Below are 19,656 nucleotides of genomic sequence, written 5' to 3'. Positions count from 1 at the left end.
CCTCAGGCGCCACCTGGCCAATCGGAAGGGCTGGTGTGTTTGTGTGTGAGTGTGTGTGAGTGTGTGTGAGTGTGTGTGAGCGTGAGTGTGTGAGTGAACGGGCGCGCGCACGGGCGCGCGCGCAAGTGAGGAAGGGGACTCAACTCCAGACCGGCGGGCCCCGCTCGCAGGTCCCGGAGTCCCGGTGGCGGCCGGAGCGGTTGGCCCGCAGGCCGCGGGCGGGTGGTGCGCGGCTCCCGCCCCAGGCCAGCGCGTGCGCGCCCGGCCCCTCCCTCCCCGCCGCCCTCCTCGGCTCCCGCGCGGCGGCGGCGGTTCCTCTCCCCCTCCCCCAGCCCTGGCTCCGGGGGACCCCGCGATGCCGGTCCGCACTGAGTGTCCCCCACCGGCCGGCGCCTCGGTCGCCTCCGCGGCCTCGCTCATCCCTCCGCCGCCCATCAACACGCAGCAGCCCGGCGTGGCCACCAGCCTGCTCTACAGCGGCTCCAAGTTCCGCGGCCACCAGAAGAGCAAGGGGAACTCGTACGACGTAGAGGTGGTGCTGCAGGTGAGCGCCGGCCGGCGGGCGGGCCCGAGGGCCTCCTCGCGGCGCTCACAGGCCGAGCCTGCCGGCTCCTCGCCTCGAGCCCGCAGCCGGGACCAGGCCCTGGCCGCCGGGCCTCCTGCAGCGGCGCTTCTCCCGGACTTCCCCGCCGGTGCCGCACACTGTCCCAGCCCGACCGGCCCCCAACCGGAGCCTGCGCGAGCGGCTCCCGGCGGACCGACCTCTCCTGCCCGGCAGCCCGCGCCCCGCGCCGCCGGCACCCGGAAGCCCCCACGCCGGGCGCCTCCCCCGCCGGCCTGCCCTCCGTGACCTGTCACCGCGGCCAGCCCTCCCTGCCGCCCCTCACACCCTGAACAACTCTCCGTCGGCTTCTCCCGACGGGACCCTCCCGGCAGGGCCTGTGCTGGCTTTCCCCCAGCCCTGAGACGTGCCCGGGCCTCCTTTCCTCATCCCGGGTCCTGATGCGGGGCCCCCCTGCCCCTGTCAGCCAGCCTCCTCAGACCCGCCACCACCCGAGCCTGAGGGCCCCCACCCCCGACCGGCACTGCCGGTGCTGCGGGGGCTTCCGCGGACTCGCCAGGCTCCCGCCGCGTCCCGCACGCCGTGTCTTTCTGGTCTCCCCGCAGGCCCTTGGCCCCGTCTCCCCCTGTGCTCTGGCCTCTCCGCCCAGTCCTCCCCCTCCTGCTATCTCCCTCTCCAGCTCCAGGGGACCCTCTGCGGGTTCTTAACTTTTATCTACACCACCAAGGCTTCCTCCAGTCTCCTCTCCGCCCATTTTTAAAATTAAAACATTGTTGTTGAAAGTATTACATACTCCCTTTCCCCCCCATTGACCTCCTCCTAGCCTGCCCCGCCCCCCATTTGACCTGGATTTGTGAGTACCTGCAGTCAGCCCGACAGCTTTGAAAGGACAGCCTCACCTGCCTCGCCTTCCACACCCCTTACCCCTTTCCCCTCACACAAATGCTGGTACACTTGACGTTTGCCCAGCCAAAGGCGATCAGCTGTGGTTAACACTCCTCTCCTCTTCCCTGTGAAAATGTCCCTCGCCGTAGCTGCTGTTGCTTGCCTCAGAACCATTTCCCCCTCACCTGCCCCTCTGTCCTTAGCCTGACCCCCACCTCCTAGGCTGTTTCCAGATGCCCCTCCCAACATGCCTCGTGGAAGTCCTTACGGAAGCTTTGAGGTCCTAGGTGCTCACTGCTGCCATGTGTGAGACGGCATGTAGAATGTCTTCGCCATGCACTTGCCCTTTGCCCTAATACATTTTAAATCTTAAACAGTCTCTCTTCTGAGCAGAGAGGTCTCCCATCCAAAAGACTGGGAGTAACATTTCCTGCTAACTATAAGCTTTCATCAGCCTCTTTCCTCTCTTTTGTGGGAATCATTTCCCCCTTCTTTGGATTGGGAAAGCTGCATCTTCATGTTAATTGTATCTTTGAGCCATAAACTTAAAGTTCTATTATGAGCCATGATATTTGTTATAATCTCAGTCTTCATAATTATGTACCTCCTGGTGATTGAAATGTAAGAATTTAGTATGAAGGTTTTTTTCAACTAATCATAAAATTCTGAAAGTGCGATCCCTGATGTGGGTCATTTTTGGAATGATCTTGAATTTGTGACCATTGTTTAATATAATGGTTTCTGGTGTGATAGGGACCAATTGGCAGGGTAGCAAAGTGTCTAAGAGAAGTCGCTCTGGTTACTGCGGCAACACGTCTGCTGTCATTAGTGTGTGGTTTCTGGAATTCTGTTAGGTGCCAGTTTCCTTGTGAACCCGTAGAAGTGGTGATGGAGTTGGTACATGACTGATGGATCTTAGGAGGCCCAGAGCAGAAATCTGGCTGGTGCCAGGAGCTCCTGAGTAGGATGTGTGGTGGTGGGGGTGGCCATGCCCAGGAATGCTGGCCCTGTCTGGATTGGTGAGCTGCTGGTCCATTACTGAGAGTCAGTGGCATGTGAATTGCCCCATCATATGTTCTTCGAGCCAGAGCTGGTTTCTTAGAATACTGCTGCCTTTTATAATGCATCCTCATTCCTGCTTGCTTTCTTCTTTTTCACAGCAGCTTTATTTTTTATTTATTTTGTTAATTTTTGCCTGAGGATATTTTTTTATTGATTTTTAGAGTGGAAGGGAGGGGAAGAGACACAGAGAGAAACATTGATGTGAGAGAGACACATCAATTGGTTGCCTCCTGCATGCACCCCTGACCTGGGGCCAGGGATCCAGCCTGCAACCTATGTATGTGCCCCTGATCGGAATCAAACCAGAGACCCTTTAGTCCAAGAGCTAACACTCTTATCTACTGAGCCATACCAGCTAGGACACAACAGCTTTATTTAGATACTAGAGGCCTGTGCATGAAATTTCATGCACTGGCCGGGGGAGGGGAAGTGTCCCTCAACCTGGCCTGTGTCCTCTCGCAGTCTGGGACCTCTCGGGGGATGTCCAACTGCCAGCTTAGGCCTTCTCGCCGTCCGGGACCTCTTCTTGCTCCTTACCGCCTGCCTGCAGTAAGAAGCTGGGCTCACGGCTGGAGAGCACAGCAGCAGTGGCGGGAGCCTCTCCCTCCTCCAAGGCAGCAAGCACTAAGGAGCAGGAGCTCACCCTGTGGGAACCCACTGACCAGCAGAGGGCAGCTCCTGTGTTGAGCATCTGCCCCCTGGTAGTCAAGTGTGCGTCATAGTGACTGGTTGTTCCTCCATTTGGTTGATTTACATATTATATAATATAATATAACATATAACTATATATATTTGATTTTATTATATAGGATAATTCGCTTAACATAAAAGTCACCCACTTGCGGTGTACAATTCAATAGTTTTTAGAATATTCACAGAAATTGTATATCATCACTGCATCATCACCTTGAAAAGAAACCCCAAACCCCTTCCAACTCGAGGCAAACACTAATTTTTTTCTCTAAGACTTGCTTATTCTGGACATTTCATGTAAATGGAATTGTACAATATGTGACCTTTTGAGTCTAGCTTTTTCCACTGAGCGTGTTTTCAGGATTTACCCGTATCCTAGCATGTGTCTGCCTCATCCCTTTTCATTGTTGCATAATACGTGGCATGGGGATACAACATTTTACCTATCCTTTGGTCAGTGGGGACATTTGGGTTGTTTCCACTTTTTGGCTGTTAAGAATGCTGCTGCTGTGACCATGCATGTACAAGTTTTGTGTGGACATATGTTTTCATTTCTCTTGGATAGATACTTAGGAGTGGAATTGCTGGGTCACATGGTAACTGTTTAACACTTTGAGAAACTGCCATCCTGCTTCCCAGTGACTGCACCGTTTACATTCCCACCAGCAGTGTATGGAGGTCACAGTTGCTCCGCATCCTCACCAGCACTTGCTGTTGTCCATCTTTTTTCTGTAGCCAGCCTAGAGGGTGTGAAGTGGTGTCTTCATTGTGGTTTTGAGTTGCGTTTCCCTGACAACTGGTGATGTTGCACGGCTCTGCCTGTGCTCTTTGGAGTGCTGTTTCTCTTTTTGAGATTCCAGTTTAAAGAGTTCCTCAGACTTTGTGAGATTCTGACTGGGGTTGTTGTTGTTGTTGTTTATCTCTCCTGCCATCTAAGAAACCAAGAGTAAAATGAGGGCCAGGTCAGCGTGAGAAGAATATTACAAAGAGCAGCTGTTGGGTACGACTGTGCTGTGAGACCTTCTTGCTGAGCATTTTCCTTACTCTTCTCCCTGAGACGCTGGCCTGCCCTTTGGTTAAAGCTCTTTACACTGGGTGCATTGGAGTTCACCAGCCGTCACCACGATCAGTTTGGGCAAAATGGGAGAGACACATGATTGAATGGAAGACAAATTAAAATTCTGATTCTGTGATAATCCATGTAAAATGATAGCCAATTTGTGGCTTATGTTTTAATCTTATTAGCAAGTATCTTTGCCACCTGATGCCCTTCCAGCAGTGGTGAATTGAATTAAGTGAGAACTGCATACATGAAATCTAAGACCGCAGGTTGGAGTTGTGTATCTTTTAATAAAAGTTCTTTGCAGAACCCTGTTAGTGCGGATCAGCTGCTTCAGGTAACATCCAGGGCAGGGTCAGCAGATGGGATTTGAAAATGCTTTGGCAATTTTCACATGGAACACTTCTGTCACCCGCACCGAACTGGGAGCACTTTAGCTTCACTGAAGCCCATTTGCTTTGGTGCTGACCTCATCTGGCTGAGTGAGTTCATTGCAGTTTTTGAGGATCACCTTAGTATTTGATTTACTGTGTAATTGAAAGTAACAGTTGAGTCCCAAATCTGATAAATTCCACAAAACTTTTCTAGTGTCTTAGAATTCATTTCATATTAAAATATAAATGTGCTACCGTACCATTGTACTTTATTTTGCTTTAATTCCTGGGTTTTACTTTGTAAATTAATCCAATTGTCATAAAATCTGAAAAATCTGCCTATTCAGGATGCCTCTGTATAGATTGAGGTAAAATGCACTAGTTTGTATGCATATAGCTGCAAGTAACCATTTCAAAGTAGCTTAGAGAAAAGGGGACCCATATCTCACATTACAAGAAGTTGAGAGGTGGCTTGGTTCCCAATTGGCTCATTCAGGGGCTCATTTCTTTCCATCTTTCTGTGCTGCCATCCTTGGCATCTCCCGGCCTGTTTCTCCTCGATCAGATCACTGCATGCAGATGCTGCCACCACAGTGGGGAGAAAAAGCCTCTCCAACAGCCAGACTATCTCCCAGCTGCACCAGGAGACATACACACATCCAACTGTCCAGAACTGAGTCCCTCACCCCTAAACCGACAGCTCACAGGGGCTGGGGCTCCTCTTTGCCTTGGATCCATCAGGGTTTAGCAGGTCTTGCAGGGCCAGGGTTGGTGCCAGTACAGGATCTGGGTCCTGCAATGTGGAAAAGTAGGAACTTGGTTGTTAGGTGGCTGCTAAACCTCAAAATCTACACCTGTTACTCACTCCTATTTATTTAGGCTGTCTCTTCATCAAGAAATACAAGCATCTGTACATGAAGAGAGCAGAGCAGGCATGCACGGTGTATTCTGATTTGGGGTCAGCACTTTGGTTTATAACAAATTTATACCACATAAGTCTTTGAAAGATGTCTTCCCTGAATATTCTGCCCATTTCATAAATAATGCAAGATGTGCTTAGTGTACATACAGGGAAGGAGTGGACTTGTTAGGCCAGTGACTGAGCAGCATGGAGGCAAAAACAGGCCAAAAAAAGCATCAGAAAGCAGATGAAGCCCAGGTGAGGAAGGACGCAGGTAGGAAGGGAGGCCCTACTGGCCAGGACGCACAAAATCTAGTCAGAAGGAGACTGGTGCAGAGATGAGGCTGGCGTGAGCTTGCTAGTCCACAGGGGACTGGCTCTAGTGAGTGAAGTTGAGTTTCATCTGGACCAGCGCGTGGCTGGAGAAGACATACAGCTGACCCTGCTGCGCTGGGTGGGCACTGACCTGCCCACTCCCTTCCTCCCCTTCGTCTCAAGGATGACCACTGCGCTTGTCTCCTGTGTCCCTCTGTTTGTAACGCGGCTGTGTGTCCTTTCTTCCAGCACGTGGACACGGGGAACTCTTACCTTTGTGGGTACCTGAAGATCAAAGGCCTTACTGAGGTAAGCGCTCGTTTCCCTGACCAGGAAGTGGCTGCGCCCGGCGGCTCGGTGTGAGGGGCAGGCGCTTCGCGCTGAGGCTTGGTTAAGGCGCCCTGTTTCTCAGTGTTGTTACACTGGAGGGAGCGAAAAGCATGCCGTTTCCATGTGTCCTCTTGGAAAGTATACAGATTCGCAAATCTTTAAAGTTTACAAATAAGTCACAATGTGGCTAACACTGTTTTCAGTTTAATCGTTTTTAAGAAAGTAAGATATAGTAAGAATATAGCTATCACCCTCAGAAGTTTTAACAGTTTCTGAAATAAGCATCAATTCTTTGAGAGTTCTTTGAAGTTCTTTCAACCCCTTAGTTCACTGGAATAATGAAAAGTGATCGTTTCCTAACAGAAATTAGCTTCTATATAAATGTAGACTGTTGTATTTTCTTTGAACCAACTTTGTAAACCTCGAAACTCCTGGAAATATAGGAAGCAAGAAAGAGCATCCTTTCTTTCCCCACTAGTAAGTAAATAGGAAGAGGAAGGAGGTAACTGCACTGGCACCTCACTCCGCAGTGCGGCCTGGGCTGGCCTGACTGCGTGCTGTGGACCTGCCCAGCTCTCAGACCCGGTGCCAGGGGTTTGGAAATGCTGTGGACAGGAGCTGGGTGACATTCTCGTAGTGTCCCTTATTGATTCCATAGCGTTTGATTTCCCTGCAGTTTATTCATGTATAAAATAAGAATTAAAAATACCTGCTCTGCCTAGTCAAGGAGCTTGTTTTAGTGAGGAGGAAGCAATGTAACAGCAGTGGTAGATTATAATGGAATACAATGTGGAATACTAATAAGGCGTGATGATCCCTTAGTCTCGAAACAATTGTTTATCTCCTTGATTCCATCTGATTCTCCTTTTCTGTTTTAGAAATTTGGTTGAGCCCTAGCTGGTTTGGCTCAGTGGATAGAATGTCAGCCTGTGGACTAAAAGGCTCGGGGTCAATTCTGATCAGGAGCACCTACCCGGGTTTTGGGCTCGATCCCCAGTGGGAAGCATGTGGGAGGCAGCCAATCAATGATTCTCTCTCATTATTGATGTGTCTATCTCTCTCCCTCTCCCTTCCTCTCTGAAATCAATAATATATATATATATATATATATATATATATATATATATATATATTTGTATATATATTTGTATATATATTTCCACCCAGTGCAGAAATTTGGTTGAGCCTTGGTTGGTGTGTCGGTCCTCCCATCAAAGGGTTATGGGTTCGACCAAAAGGTAGATATAGAGACAGTAAAGCAACCAGCAGACTGTCAAATTACAGTGGGGAGAGTAGGGAGATCTGGGGGAGATAAGAGATCAACCGAAGGACTTGTATACATGCATATAAGTACAACCAATGGACACAAAACTCTGGGGAGGGAGGGTATGTATGGGGGGGGGGGGTGGGCAATGTTAAAATATGTACAGTACATAGATAATAATTTTTTAAAAAAAGGGTCATGGGTTCGAACCTGTGTTGCAAGTTCAATCTCCCACCCTGGTCGGGTGTGTGCAGGAGGCAACTGATCTCTCTCTTTCTATCTCTATCTCTTCCTCTTCCTTCCCCTCCCTCTCGTCCACTCTCTAAAAATCAATGGAAAAAATATCCTCTGATGGGGATTAAAAAACAAACAAACAACAACAAAAGAAGTGTAACTGAGAATTTCCTGTGAAGTTTGTTATTGAGATGAAAAGATAATATCTTCATCTCCTTTGGAAACGTTTTTAGTCAAGCAGGGTAGGAAATGGTAGGAAAATGAAGGATGCTAACCTTTGAATCTGTGGTAGGATGCTAACCTTTGAATCTGTGGTAGCAGAAAACATAGTAAACAGAGTATGTTCATCTTGTAGACAGCCAAGCTAATCGAGTGCAGAACATGAACATTTAACTTCAGGAGGTAACCGGGAACGTTTGTAATGTAGAATATTTACTGCTGCTTCTAAAAACCAGCATTTTAGTGCTAAAAAGCCGCACAGAAATGCTAAGTAGCGTTAACAATCCCCAAACAATGTACAGAAATGCAGTGAATTTTCCGCCAGGAACAATAACCCTAGTGAAGGGGGCACCTCTGAGGTGTGAGCGCTCACCTAGGAGGCTGGTGGTGTGGTCTCCCTTGGGGCCAGCCAAGGGCAACCTGGCTTTGTGGTGGGACTCGGAAATCACCCTGCTGTGTCGTCCTTCCCGCCTACCCCTGGAGCGCCTGCCCATGGTGGTGGACTCAGAGATGGTGCCATTCAGTCAGAGGTTTCTAAGTCACGCTCCAATTCAGGATTCTTTGAATTCACCTTTTGAAAAAACACTTTTTGTAACTTTCCTGAGATATAATTCATATACCATACACTTTACCCATTTAAAATGTACTATTCAGTGAAAGAGAGAGAAACCAAGATGGCGGCATAGGTAACCACCTAACTGCAGCCTCACACAATTTCAAAAATACAACTAAAATATAAAGTGGACATTATCCAGAACTACAGGAAAGTTGACTGATTGGGAATTCTACAACTAGAAGGAAAGAGAAAACCAGAAAGAAAATCAGAGAAGCTGTAAAAGCCTAAGGTACGGAGACACGTTGCGTGCGCGGAGAGGACGGAGCCAGAGAAGAGGGGGAGGCTGAGTGCCTAGCTGGTGTTCCCTAGCGGGAAGGATATAAAAGCTCCAGACTGTGCTGAACCCCAGTTCTGAGCAAAACCTTGGGGACCCAGACACATACAGAGGGAATCTGGGCTGTAAGGCAGAAGCTCAGGGGAGCTGCAAAAGGCAGAGCCCCTGAGTCGCGCACATTGCGCGCAGAGGACTGACTGTTGACTGTGCTGCTAGATTGCCCTAGCGGGAAGGAGACAAAAGCTCTGGACTGTGCTGAGCCCTAGTTCCGACTGCACTGAACCAATTCTGGGCGAGACCCTCGGGCCCTAGGCTCATACAGAGGGAATCTGGGCTGTAAGGCGGAAGCTCAGGGGAGCGGCGAAAGGCAGAGCCCCCGAGTCGCGCACATTGCGGGCAGAGGACAGACTGCTGATTGAGCCACTGGATTGCCCTAGCGGGAAGGAGACATAAGTTCCGGACTGCTCTTAACCCCACTTCCAACTGCACAACACCCCAGTTGCGGGCTCGTTGCGGGAGAGACTAGACTATCTGGTAGCAGGCAAAACTCTAGGGCACCTTTCTCTCAGAGGTGCTTGCAGCAAGTACCAAAGAACACTGAGGAACACTGAGACTCAAGAACCTCATAGGGCGGGGCTAACCGGAAGCCAAGGCTGTAGGCTCCACCCTGAAACTCCGCCCCATCCAAGCTGAGCACAGAGGCTCTTGCAATTTTCCAAGTCTATTCGAATAAGGCTGTCTCCGGTATAGATACAGCTGATCCTCCCACCCTACCAACTCAGGGAAGCAGCGAAAATGCTGAGACAAGGAAACAGATCACAAACGAAAGAAATGGAGCACAAAAAGCGACTGGATATAGAGTTCAAAACCATGCTTATAAGGTTTTTCAAGAATCTCCTAGAAAAGGCCGATAAAATAAACAAGACCTATGAAGACATGAAAAGGGATCAACTAGAAATAATAAAGGATCAACTAGAAATAAAGAATACATTCTCTGAAATAAAAAATATTATACAGAGTCCTAAAAACAGAATGGAAGATTGCAAGAATCAAGTCAAAGATTTGGAACACAAAGAGCCAGAGGACACTTCTCCGAAGAAGCAAGAAGACAAGAGAATCCAGAAAGTTGAAAATAGTGTAAGAAACCTTACACTATTGAAGTTGTCTGGGACAACTTCAAGCAAACCAACATCAGAATTATGGGAATTCCAGAAGATGACAGAGAGCAAGATACCGAAAACATATTGAAAGAAATAGTGACAGAAAACTTCCCCCACCTGGTGAAAGAATTAGACTTACAAGTCCAGGAAGTGCACAGAACCCCAAACAAAAGGAATCCAAAGAGGACCACACCAAGACACATTATAATTAAAATTCCAAGAGCAAAAGACAAAGAGAGAATATTAAAAGTAGCAAGAGCAAAGCTATAGCAAAGGAGCACCTATACGATTGTCAGCTGATTTCTCAACAGAAACCATGCAGGCCAGACGGGAATGGCAAGAAATATTCTAGGTGATGAATAGCAAGAATCTACGGCCAAAAATACTCTACCCAGCAAAGCTATCACTCAGAATCGAAGGCCAGACAAAGAGCTTCACAAATAAAAAAAAGCTAAAGGAGTTCATTACCGCCAAACCAGAATTATATGAATTGCTGAAGGGGGTTCTTTAGGAAGATGAAGAAAATAAAGATAAAAATTATGAAAAACAAATATGTAACTATCCACAAGTGAACCTAAAAACCAAGGAAATTTAAAAACCTGATGAACAATATTAACTGGTGAATATAATAGAATCAGAAGTATGGAAGGGGAGTGGACTGATGATTCTTGGGGAAAAGAGGAGTGGGGGGTGTGGGAAGAGACTGAACATAAACTGTGCACCTATTGATGAGGACAGTGGGGGGAGGGGAAAGGGCAGAGGGTGGGGTGGGAACCTGGTGGAGGGGGGAAAAATGAGGAACTTTTGTGATAATATGAACAATAAAGATTTATTTTTAAAAATTAAGCAGAAAAAAATAAAATGTACTATTCACTGGCTCTTACTATAGGCATGGTGTTGTGCAATGTCTTAATGACTTTAAAATTATAAATGTAATACATGGTCACTGTAGATAATTAGTAAAATACAGAAAAGGGTGACCATTCCTAGAATGGTTTTATACCTGTATTATGAAATGCAGTTATCCATTTTTGTTTGCCTTTCCATTTATAGCTGTGAATAGAACTATTTACTATAAATGGCTTGGTTTTTAGTTAGAGTCCTCCTTGTATTTACAATATGGAACTGGTAAGTTGGCGGTAATTGCCTCTTTGCTAGCTCACGTTCACAAACAAGCACAGCTTTGAAGGTTGTGTGCCTCTGGAAAGGAGACCCCAGAATTGTGAAGAAGGGGTGTCAGATAACATCCTCTTTGCCTCTCTGACTCAGCAGTAGGGAGAGGCTCTTTCTGGGGAGGCGGCTGGCAGGCAGCTGGCAGCTGGCGTGGCCAGGACGAGCCGCCCTGGGGGAGTCACCCACACTGGGCTCATTCGCGGAAGGCTAGAAGCTCCCCTGAGGTGTGCTAACCTCACTGGGAAAGCGAGGGAGGTCGTACTGACTACCCGCGCAGAGACCGTGTGTGACAGTGCTGGCCAGTGCTGGCCCGTGCACTTACTAATGATGCACGTGCAGGTTCTGGAGTTTCCCTTTGACTTGCTGGCTAGTTGAAGGTTGATTCCCCAAAAGGCAGGTCTTCATGGAAAGCCAGAACTATCAGCAGACTGTTGGTGAGCCTGGGCTCAGTGAGCGGGGTCGGTGTAGAGCTAGAACAGACTTACTTTAAATCTGAGTGGGTGTTTGCTGCAGACCCAGAAACGAAGTCACAGAGGGCTCTCTGCTCTGGCAAAGCCCGAAGCCCGGGGCTTCCCATCTCGGCCCCCATTCTGTTGTCCACAGCATCCACAGACCACTGGCCAAACTCTGCTTATTGTTGGTTAGCGGAGGGATCATTCTTTTGGAAGTATGGGGAAGAAGTGAAATTGAGGTTAATTTTCCTTTGTAAAGGTTAAAACTCCTGTTTGACATCTTGTTTTTGATGTTCGGATTTTGACTATAGGAGTATCCAACCCTTACGACCTTCTTTGAAGGAGAAATAATCAGCCAAAAACACCCTTTCTTAACTCGAAAGTGGGATGCGGATGAAGATGTTGATCGGAAACATTGGGTGAGTAAGTCTCTGACTGCCCTGGGCCACCGAGGAGAACCCAGGACCTGTCTCATCTCCCTGTCCACGGTCCTTTCTCATGCCGTCCTGGGGGGAGTCCTGTGAAAGGTGCAGTGATGGCCCCTGGCTCGGGATGAGGTGGAGATGCAATTCCTAGACAGCTGCCCCTCCCTGAGGCCACCCCACAGGAAGCTCTTCTCACCCCGCTCCTGGCAGACAGGCCCAGGCTCCGCCCTGCAGGTGCTGCTGGAGAGTCTCCCTCACCTCCCCAGCTGTCAGCTGTGGGCATGCTCTCTTTTTCTTTTTTTTAATATATTTTTATTGATTTCAGAGGGAGAGAGAGAAAGAAACATCAGTGATGAGAGAGAATCATGGATCACCTGCCTCCTGCATGACCCCTGCTGGGGATTGAGCCTGCATCCCAGGTATGTGCCCCTGACCAGAATCGAGGCCTGGACCCTTCAGTCCACAAGCCGACGCTCTATCCTCTGAGCCAAACCAGCCAGGGCGGCATCTCTCTTCAGCAGCAGTGAGCAGCGTAGAGTTCCTGTCCTCCCCTCTTTCCTTCAGGTGTCACACACATCCATTTCTCAGCCTGTTGTCGTAGCCTTTTGGCTTAGTCGGCCATGGCAACAATGAATTTTGGGTTAACACTGAGCAAGTCCGTTGTGTTCACCCTCTCAGCCAACCAGAAATGACTGCTTGTGTTGGTAAGGAAGATTCTAAGATTCTCCTCAATCTGGCCCAGCAGGCCTTGCAGGAGGCTCCTACTGCAGACCTTCGTCTGAGTTAGATAGTCATTCATTTCTCCGTAATATGAGAAAATGAACAAGATTTGAGGATCCAGCCGAAACCGGTTTGGCTTAGTGGTAGAGCATTGGTCTGCGGACTGAAAGGTCCCAGGTTCGATTCGATTCCGGTCAAGGGCATGTACATTGGTTGCGGGCACATCCCCAGTAGGGGATGTGCAAGAGGCAGCTGGTTGATGTTTCTCTCTCATCGACGTTTCTAGCTCTCTATCTCTCTCCCTTTCTCCTCTCTGTAAAATATTAATAAAATATATTTAAAAAAAAAAAAAAAGATTTGAGGATCCAAAAGGTTGGGGGCCAATGGTGCCAGTGTCACAAAGCAGTGTTGGACGCCTCTGTGGCACCACCTGGTCCCCTGCCCAGTGCTGGCTCTTTCTGTAGGGCATACCAACTTGTGAGGGGCCCCTTCCCCTCCTGGGCAGCCCAGTGACAGAGTTCTTTCTTGTCTCCCATTCAGCTTCGTTTTCCCTCTCAGATTGATTCTGCCAAAAGCAAGGTCTTTGGGGCCCAAGGAAGCCGTAGTTTTAGGCTGGATTGTTTGCACATTAAGTACCTGGGGAGCAGCTCTTATTCCCCATTGCCTTCCCTTTAGGACCCTGGGAAGCATCTGGGACCCCAGCCTCTGTTGGGCTAGCATTGTGGGTGGAAGAGGGACGAAGACGGCCACCTGGCGCTGGCGTGCTGGGCATGGGGAGGTGATGGGGCCTGCGGACTGCAGCCCACAGCGTCCCCCCTGGCTTCCAGCCCCGAGAACGCTCAGGCCCCGCAGAGCACTCCCCGAGGCCTATTGTGCCTTTGTTTGCCGGGGATTTACAGTGTCTGATAAACCTCCCCCCTCATATCCCTTTTCCTCTGTGCACTGGAATCAGAAACATTGTAGCGCAACCTCAGATTCTCCTGAGCCGGTTTTAAATTGGTATTACTATGGGACTACAAAGTCACGGTTCCATATACTTTATCTGTGTAACAAACTCTGTGACTTAATATCTCTAGATCCTTATTTTTTAAGATGTTCTCTTGTAGAATCTGTACATTCTTGTTTTAAAAATATTTGAAAAAACGGAAAAGCAAAAGGAAAAAAAATGGTCTATAATGACAATACCTAAAGCTAAAACAGGTTATGAATCTTTTCCTGAATCCCATTTGAATATCTATACTTTATTTTTACAAAACTGAGATCAGAAGATACTGTTTTGTAACCTATTTTAGTCTCCTTTTTTAAGCTTAACCATACACTGCCCTTTCCAGCCTTTACGCACGCGCCCGCCCTCTCCTGGTTGCCCGCCTCAGGCTTGCAGGGATCTTCCACTGCTTCCGGCTTTGCCTGCAGTGATGAGTTCTGGGAACAGGCTCCTGGGTTGTGTGTTTCCATCCTGCTGCTCCCTCAGGCCAAGGTCCCTGGGCGGGCCGTGCCGGTGTCCGTCCAGAGGCCGGGCCTGATCAGTGGGCAATCAAAGACTCCTCTCCCAGTGCTCTGCCGTCGCCGCTCTTGCGGGGCCACTGTCTGCTGTGGGCCCTTGAGACGGCGATCACACTGGGCACGGAGGGCAGCCTGACACCAGCCTCCTCTTAACCTGGTCTCTTCCTCTTTGCTTTCAGGGCAAGTTTCTGGCTTTTTATCAATATGCAAAATCATTTAACTCGGATGACTTTGATTATGAAGAGCTGAAGAATGGGGATTATGTCTTCATGCGGTGGAAGGTAAGCCCCTGCAGGCTGCTCTTGGCGGTGCAGCTCCTGTAGGACGCCGATCTGCTCCCGTGTCCGGTGCTTGTTACAGTTTGTCTACTTGGCCGGGGCTCCTCCCACTCATGAGGGACAGGCACAGCCGAGGCTCCCTGGTTCACTGCTGACACCACACGGGTTCGCTCTGGCCACGCCGTGCAGCACAGCAGTGCAGTCACCCCGACACTGGTGTTCGCGTTCTCTCCCTCCTTTCTCCCCACAGGCTTCCCTGGGGCTCTCCAAGGTGAATCAGCCCTCGTGTTCTGTGTGTTCAGGGGAGAGCCTAATGCTCTCTAAACTTAGTCATCTTCCATCCCCTCTCCTCAGCCATGGCTGGCTTGCCATGTCAGTGATGCTCCGCCACCAGGGCCTGCGCAGGGCTCACCCAGCGCAGTCAGCTCCGCTGCTTCCCTCCAGCTCAGGAAGTGAGGAACCAGGAATGGAATTCAGGTTTTCCACTCACCAGCCCGAGAACTCTGCCAGGGGGACTCTGGATTGGCTTTGGGCAGAGAAGTCACATGTGCTCCCTGCTTTGGTAGTGTGGTAGCTGATGTGTGAGGGCCATAGGACAGGAAAGTCATGGAGCAAGTCTGTAAGTCACTTTGTGAGCATACACCTCCCCCCAAGCCCTGCTTTCCAGTCTAGAGGAAATAGCTGTTTTACCGTGAAGTTCTGCTGGCTTCACAGGCACAGGACATGGAGAGCAGTCATTTCTGGCCTTCGCTTGGTGCAGTTAGTAGTTTGGGGGGTGGAGGTCATTACCCTCCGGGAGAGTTGCCATGGACTGAGCTGCACTCGTGAGCTTGCCATCTACTGGAGATAGCCACCTAGGTAACACATTAAAAGAAGTACCTTGTAAGGTCCTAATTTTAAAGTTAGTTTTTAAAACTGTAATTTCAGAGGTTGAGGAAAGATCAAAAAAGCAGTGGTTGTGCTTTCTGCACAGAATTTCTCAGGGTGAATTTCCCAGTGGCTGTCAGACCTCCCCGGGAGAACAGGTAACAGGATGCAGCCTTTCCACTCCTGGCTCCAACCAGAGATAAAAGCTTGCCTTTTGTAAGTGCTGACCAAGAGCAGGAACGTTCTGGTTATTTTTGATGAGGTGTAGAGATTTTGAAAGGGGTATCACAGGGGCTACTGATGACTGAGCTGCCCTCGGAGTGATCCGCAGGCCAACAGAAGTGACCCACTGTTCTAGAGGCGATCAGGAACTAGTGACAGTTCCTGAAGTGGAGCACAAACTTACTCGCAGGTCGTCCTGCCTGTGGGCTCTGAAAGGTAGGCAGGCAGATCCGTATAGGTTCATTTATGAGATGTGTGGGCCATCGCACCTTCTCTTGGTGCTGATCCTTGTGAGCTCCAGATACAGCTTTCTGTATTAGTAAGTGGGGTGCTCGAATGGCCTACGAATGCTGTTCACAAGGCGGGAGGAAACGCATCTCTGGGCCAGCCCGTGTGACGGTAGAGCCTTAGCCGTCCGATGGCTAATGAGGACGCCCCGGAGCGGGGCGGAGTGCTTGTTACAGTTCTGACTTCCCCATCTGTGTGCAGGAACAGTTCCTGGTCCCAGACCACACAATCAAAGACATCAGCGGTGCTTCCTTTGCCGGGTTCTACTACATCTGCTTCCAGAAGTCGGCAGCCTCCATAGAGGGCTACTACTACCATCGGAGCTCAGAATGGTAAGGAGGCCCGAGGCCCCGGCTCTCACTGGGCTCACCACATCCCAAAGGAAACCTGTGCTGGTCCCTGCGTGGGTGCCACGCTCTGTTTGGATGCTGGCTCCTCTTTAGATGGTGCCAGCTGCTCACACTGCGCTCATCGCCATCCACAGAGCAGAGGGAACGGGACGGAAACAGCACGAGGTGAAAGCACTCACTGCTGAGTGTGTGCAGGCTCTGCTGTGTGCTTAGCAATGTTTATCTCAGTCTTGGGTTTGTACTTATTCCTCCCAAATTTAGTCAGCAACTAACGTGTCAGATCCAGCTGCAGTCTGAATTTTGCTGTCAGCAGCCTTTTTAATTTTGTTGGTCACATTCCTGGTCACAGGAATTTGCAGGTTCCTGTGCACTTGATTTTAGCCTGGTGACCAAGGGGCCTGTGGGAGTTGACAGGCCTGCCCTGTGGTTCGAGGTAAACAACCCAATGCCACCGCAAAGTGCTCATTTTTGACACCTTTTTGAGGACTCTCCTGCCGCCTTGCTGCTTTTTAAGCATCTTCTACAGGAAGGGTGAGCCATTTCACAAAATACCTGATTTCTCCTCTGAGTATCGAACAGCCTTATTTCCTTTCAGAGTGTTCACACTTTGGTGGCTTGTGAGTGACCCTACCCTGGGTTGACTCAGATATCTTGTTCAGTGCCCTTGGGCTCAGGGTAGTCCCAGCTCCTATGAGAGCCACAATTATTAGTATTTCAATAAATTGTTTTCAAAAGTTTTCATTATTCTTTTTCAAATAATAGCTCTATTGAGATATAAATCATAAAGCATACGATGCAGTAAGTGGCCTTTAGTATATGAACAGATTTGTGCAACCATCACAAATGGTTTTAGAACATTTTTATCACCACAGGAAGAAGCCCTGTGCTCCCTCAGCTATCACTCCAACTCCCTAGCCCATCCCAGCCCAGGGCAGCCCTGACCTGCTTTCTACGTTTACAGATTTGCCCGTTCTCAGTGTATTTTATGGAAGTGGGATCAGACACTATGTTGCCTTTGTGCCTGACTTTTCTTTTCTTTTCTTTCTTTCTTTTTTTTTTTTTTTTAATATATATTTTATTGCTTTTTCACAGAGAAGAAGGGAGAGGGAGAGTCAGAAACACCGATGAGAGAGAAACATCAATCAGCTGCCTCTTGCACACCCCTACTGGGGATGTATGTGCCCACAACCAAGATGCATGCCCTTGACTGGAATCGAACCTGGAACCTTTGAGTCCACAGGCAGATGCTCTATCCACTGAGCCAAACCGGGCCAGGGCACACCTGGTTTCTTTCACTTAGCGTAATGGCCTGAAGGTTCAGCCACTTTATAGCATGTATTAGTACTTCATATTTATTGCCAAGTGGTTTTTCATTGTAAGGATGTAGATCACATTTGTCTACTCATCCCTTTAGGGACACTTGCGCTGCTTTCCTGTTTCGGCCCCATGACTAATTCTGCTTGAACAAGGGTGCACAAGTATCTTTTTGAGTTCTTGCTTTCAGTTCCTTTGGGCACACACCTAGGAGGAGAGTTGCTGAGTCATTTGGTAATTCTATTTTTAACTTTCTGAGGAGCCACCAAAAAGCAGCTAGCCACTTTCCACAGCAGCTAACCATTTCGCATTTGCCATCAGCAATGTTTGCGAGTCACAATTTTTCTACTTTCTCCATATCCTCAGCAATACTTGTTATGATGGCTTATGACTATAGTATCCTCTGGTGGCCAAGGCATAATCCTTTCTTGCTGGTTTTTTGGGTAAGAAATAATCGGCTTCTTGCTGTCCTTCTCCTCTCTCCTGTGTGAAACAAGCCAGGCCAGAGCTGGCACCACACCAGCACTCGAGCTACCTCAAGGGTCACCACTCCTGTGGGTGGGTCTTGGCCTCTGTTTCTCCTCCACCTGCCCGCAGGGAAACACAAACGCCACCGTGGAGCTCTCTGATGCGCTGTGTCCAGCAGCCATGTCCGGGGAGCGAGAGAATGAAAGCAAACGGTGCCGTTTTCTTTCCCTTGCTCTCTGGGCTCTGGGGAATGCGTGTGCCTGTGCTCCCAGCAGCTCTGAGGACACATAGCCTGCCTTCCAGGGAGCTGGGTGCTGGGCGTCCACAAGAGGCAGGGTGAGCGGTGGGGAGAGAGGCAGGCTCCGGTCTGTTTTCTCTCAGAGCTGCGCAGCCTCTCCTTTTATCGGACCCACTGGCATTGCCTCATGATTAGAGCGGGAGGCCTGCACGTCTTACTTTATGCTTGACTCAGGAGGAGGAGTAACGACCTAGAAGTAAATCACGCGTGGGTCACCTGACGTCGGAGGTGGGTTTGCATTCCATGCCAGTGTGTGGCGTGCTGGGTGCTCGGTTGGGTGTTCACACATCCCTGTGGAGTGGTCAGGATGCTGAGACTGCCGCTTCCGTTTGTCTCCCTGCAGGTATCAGTCGCTCAACCTAACGCACGTTCCTGAACACAGCGCACCCATCTATGAGTTCCGGTGACAGTGGTTCAGAACAGCAACCAAATAAAACTGAACTTGGCAAAAAAGAACTTTGCCAAGAAAATTGTGTGCTTGCCGGAACCAGGAGAACATGTGCCCGTTTCTTCATGGGCGATACGTCAGACAGCATGGATGTCAGCCCGCGGGGCAGGCCGGCCGCAGGCGGGGATTGGCTCCATTCTCCTCCCTCTCTGTGGCAGTTTGCTCTAACCTGTTCTTAAGCTACCTTATATGCACTTTCCTTCCTCACAGCTAACTTCTGTGTCACTGAAATGCCCATCTCCTCTCCATCCCTGCCTCCAGCCGAGTAGAAGGTCAGCCCGGTCACCCTCAGCCTTGGTGCTCAGTGGTCCTCACCAAGACCCCGCCCCCAGTGGCTCAGTCTGGGTGCTCCAGAGCCCAGCACGAGGTGCTGCCTGAGCTCCGAGCAGGGAGGGGGCAAGCTGCAGCGGCGTCCGCCAGAGAAGCGCGCCCGTCCTGGCGCTGCCCAGCCGCGTGAGGCCACACCAAGCTGGTGGTGGCTGGCAGGCACCCTGGGCCGGCATCAGGGTCGCTCAGTGTAAGGCTTCCAGGTCCGTGGCAGGAACAGAGGCCAGTCCTGCTTACTCAGCACATTTGCTCCAAACTTTTGAACTTGAGGGCAATATTAAACTTTTTTAAAAAGTTTTTTTTATTGCAAAATTATTTTTATGACCCCTTTAACAAGGACCTTATGGTAAAGGCACAATTATTCAGAATTACATTTTATTGTTTTCACATTGAAAACAGCAAATGTTGACTTAGTAATTTTTATATCTATATCTATATGTAAATGTATATTTAATCAACCAGCAGTTTGAAACTGGTTGACCTGGTACAGAAGTTTTGCAGCATTGCATAGAGTATAATGCTCAATGTGAGGACTGTTTGGGGGCCAGTTTAGCATTTGTAGCTCCTCCTCTTG

The 19,656-nt window shown here is 49.4% G+C and overlaps 2 protein-coding genes across 2 annotated transcripts in view; one reads left to right on the top strand and one right to left on the bottom strand.

Annotated features, from left to right (window-relative positions):
- The window catches only part of SHMT1 (serine hydroxymethyltransferase 1), a 1,020,383-nt gene that overhangs the window by 755,472 nt on the left and 245,255 nt on the right, over positions 1-19,656 (bottom strand). The window lies entirely within an intron of this gene.
- On the top strand, positions 20-19,380 carry GID4 (GID complex subunit 4 homolog). Its single transcript, XM_084861602.1, has 6 exons — positions 20-544; positions 6,102-6,161; positions 11,886-11,993; positions 14,402-14,503; positions 16,079-16,209; positions 18,651-19,380. Exons 1-6 carry the CDS (start codon positions 356-358, stop codon positions 18,712-18,714), a joined length of 654 nt encoding a protein of 217 aa, XP_084717728.1. The 5' UTR covers positions 20-355; the 3' UTR covers positions 18,715-19,380.

Source organism: Pipistrellus hanaki (assembly GCF_964339955.1).
Source record: "Pipistrellus hanaki genome assembly, chromosome: 16".
Classification (NCBI taxonomy): domain Eukaryota; kingdom Metazoa; phylum Chordata; class Mammalia; order Chiroptera; family Vespertilionidae; genus Pipistrellus; species Pipistrellus hanaki.
This window is presented reverse-complemented; position numbering and strand designations above follow the sequence as displayed.

Coding starts and splice junctions, on each gene's coding strand:
- GID4 (XM_084861602.1), top strand. CDS start 356: ATGCCGGTCCGCACTGAGTGTCCCCCACCGGCCGGCGCCTCGGTCGCC. Junction 545..6,101: donor ACGTAGAGGTGGTGCTGCAG/GTGAGCGCCGGC, acceptor CCTTTCTTCCAG/CACGTGGACACGGGGAACTC. Junction 16,210..18,650: donor TACCATCGGAGCTCAGAATG/GTAAGGAGGCCC, acceptor GTCTCCCTGCAG/GTATCAGTCGCTCAACCTAA.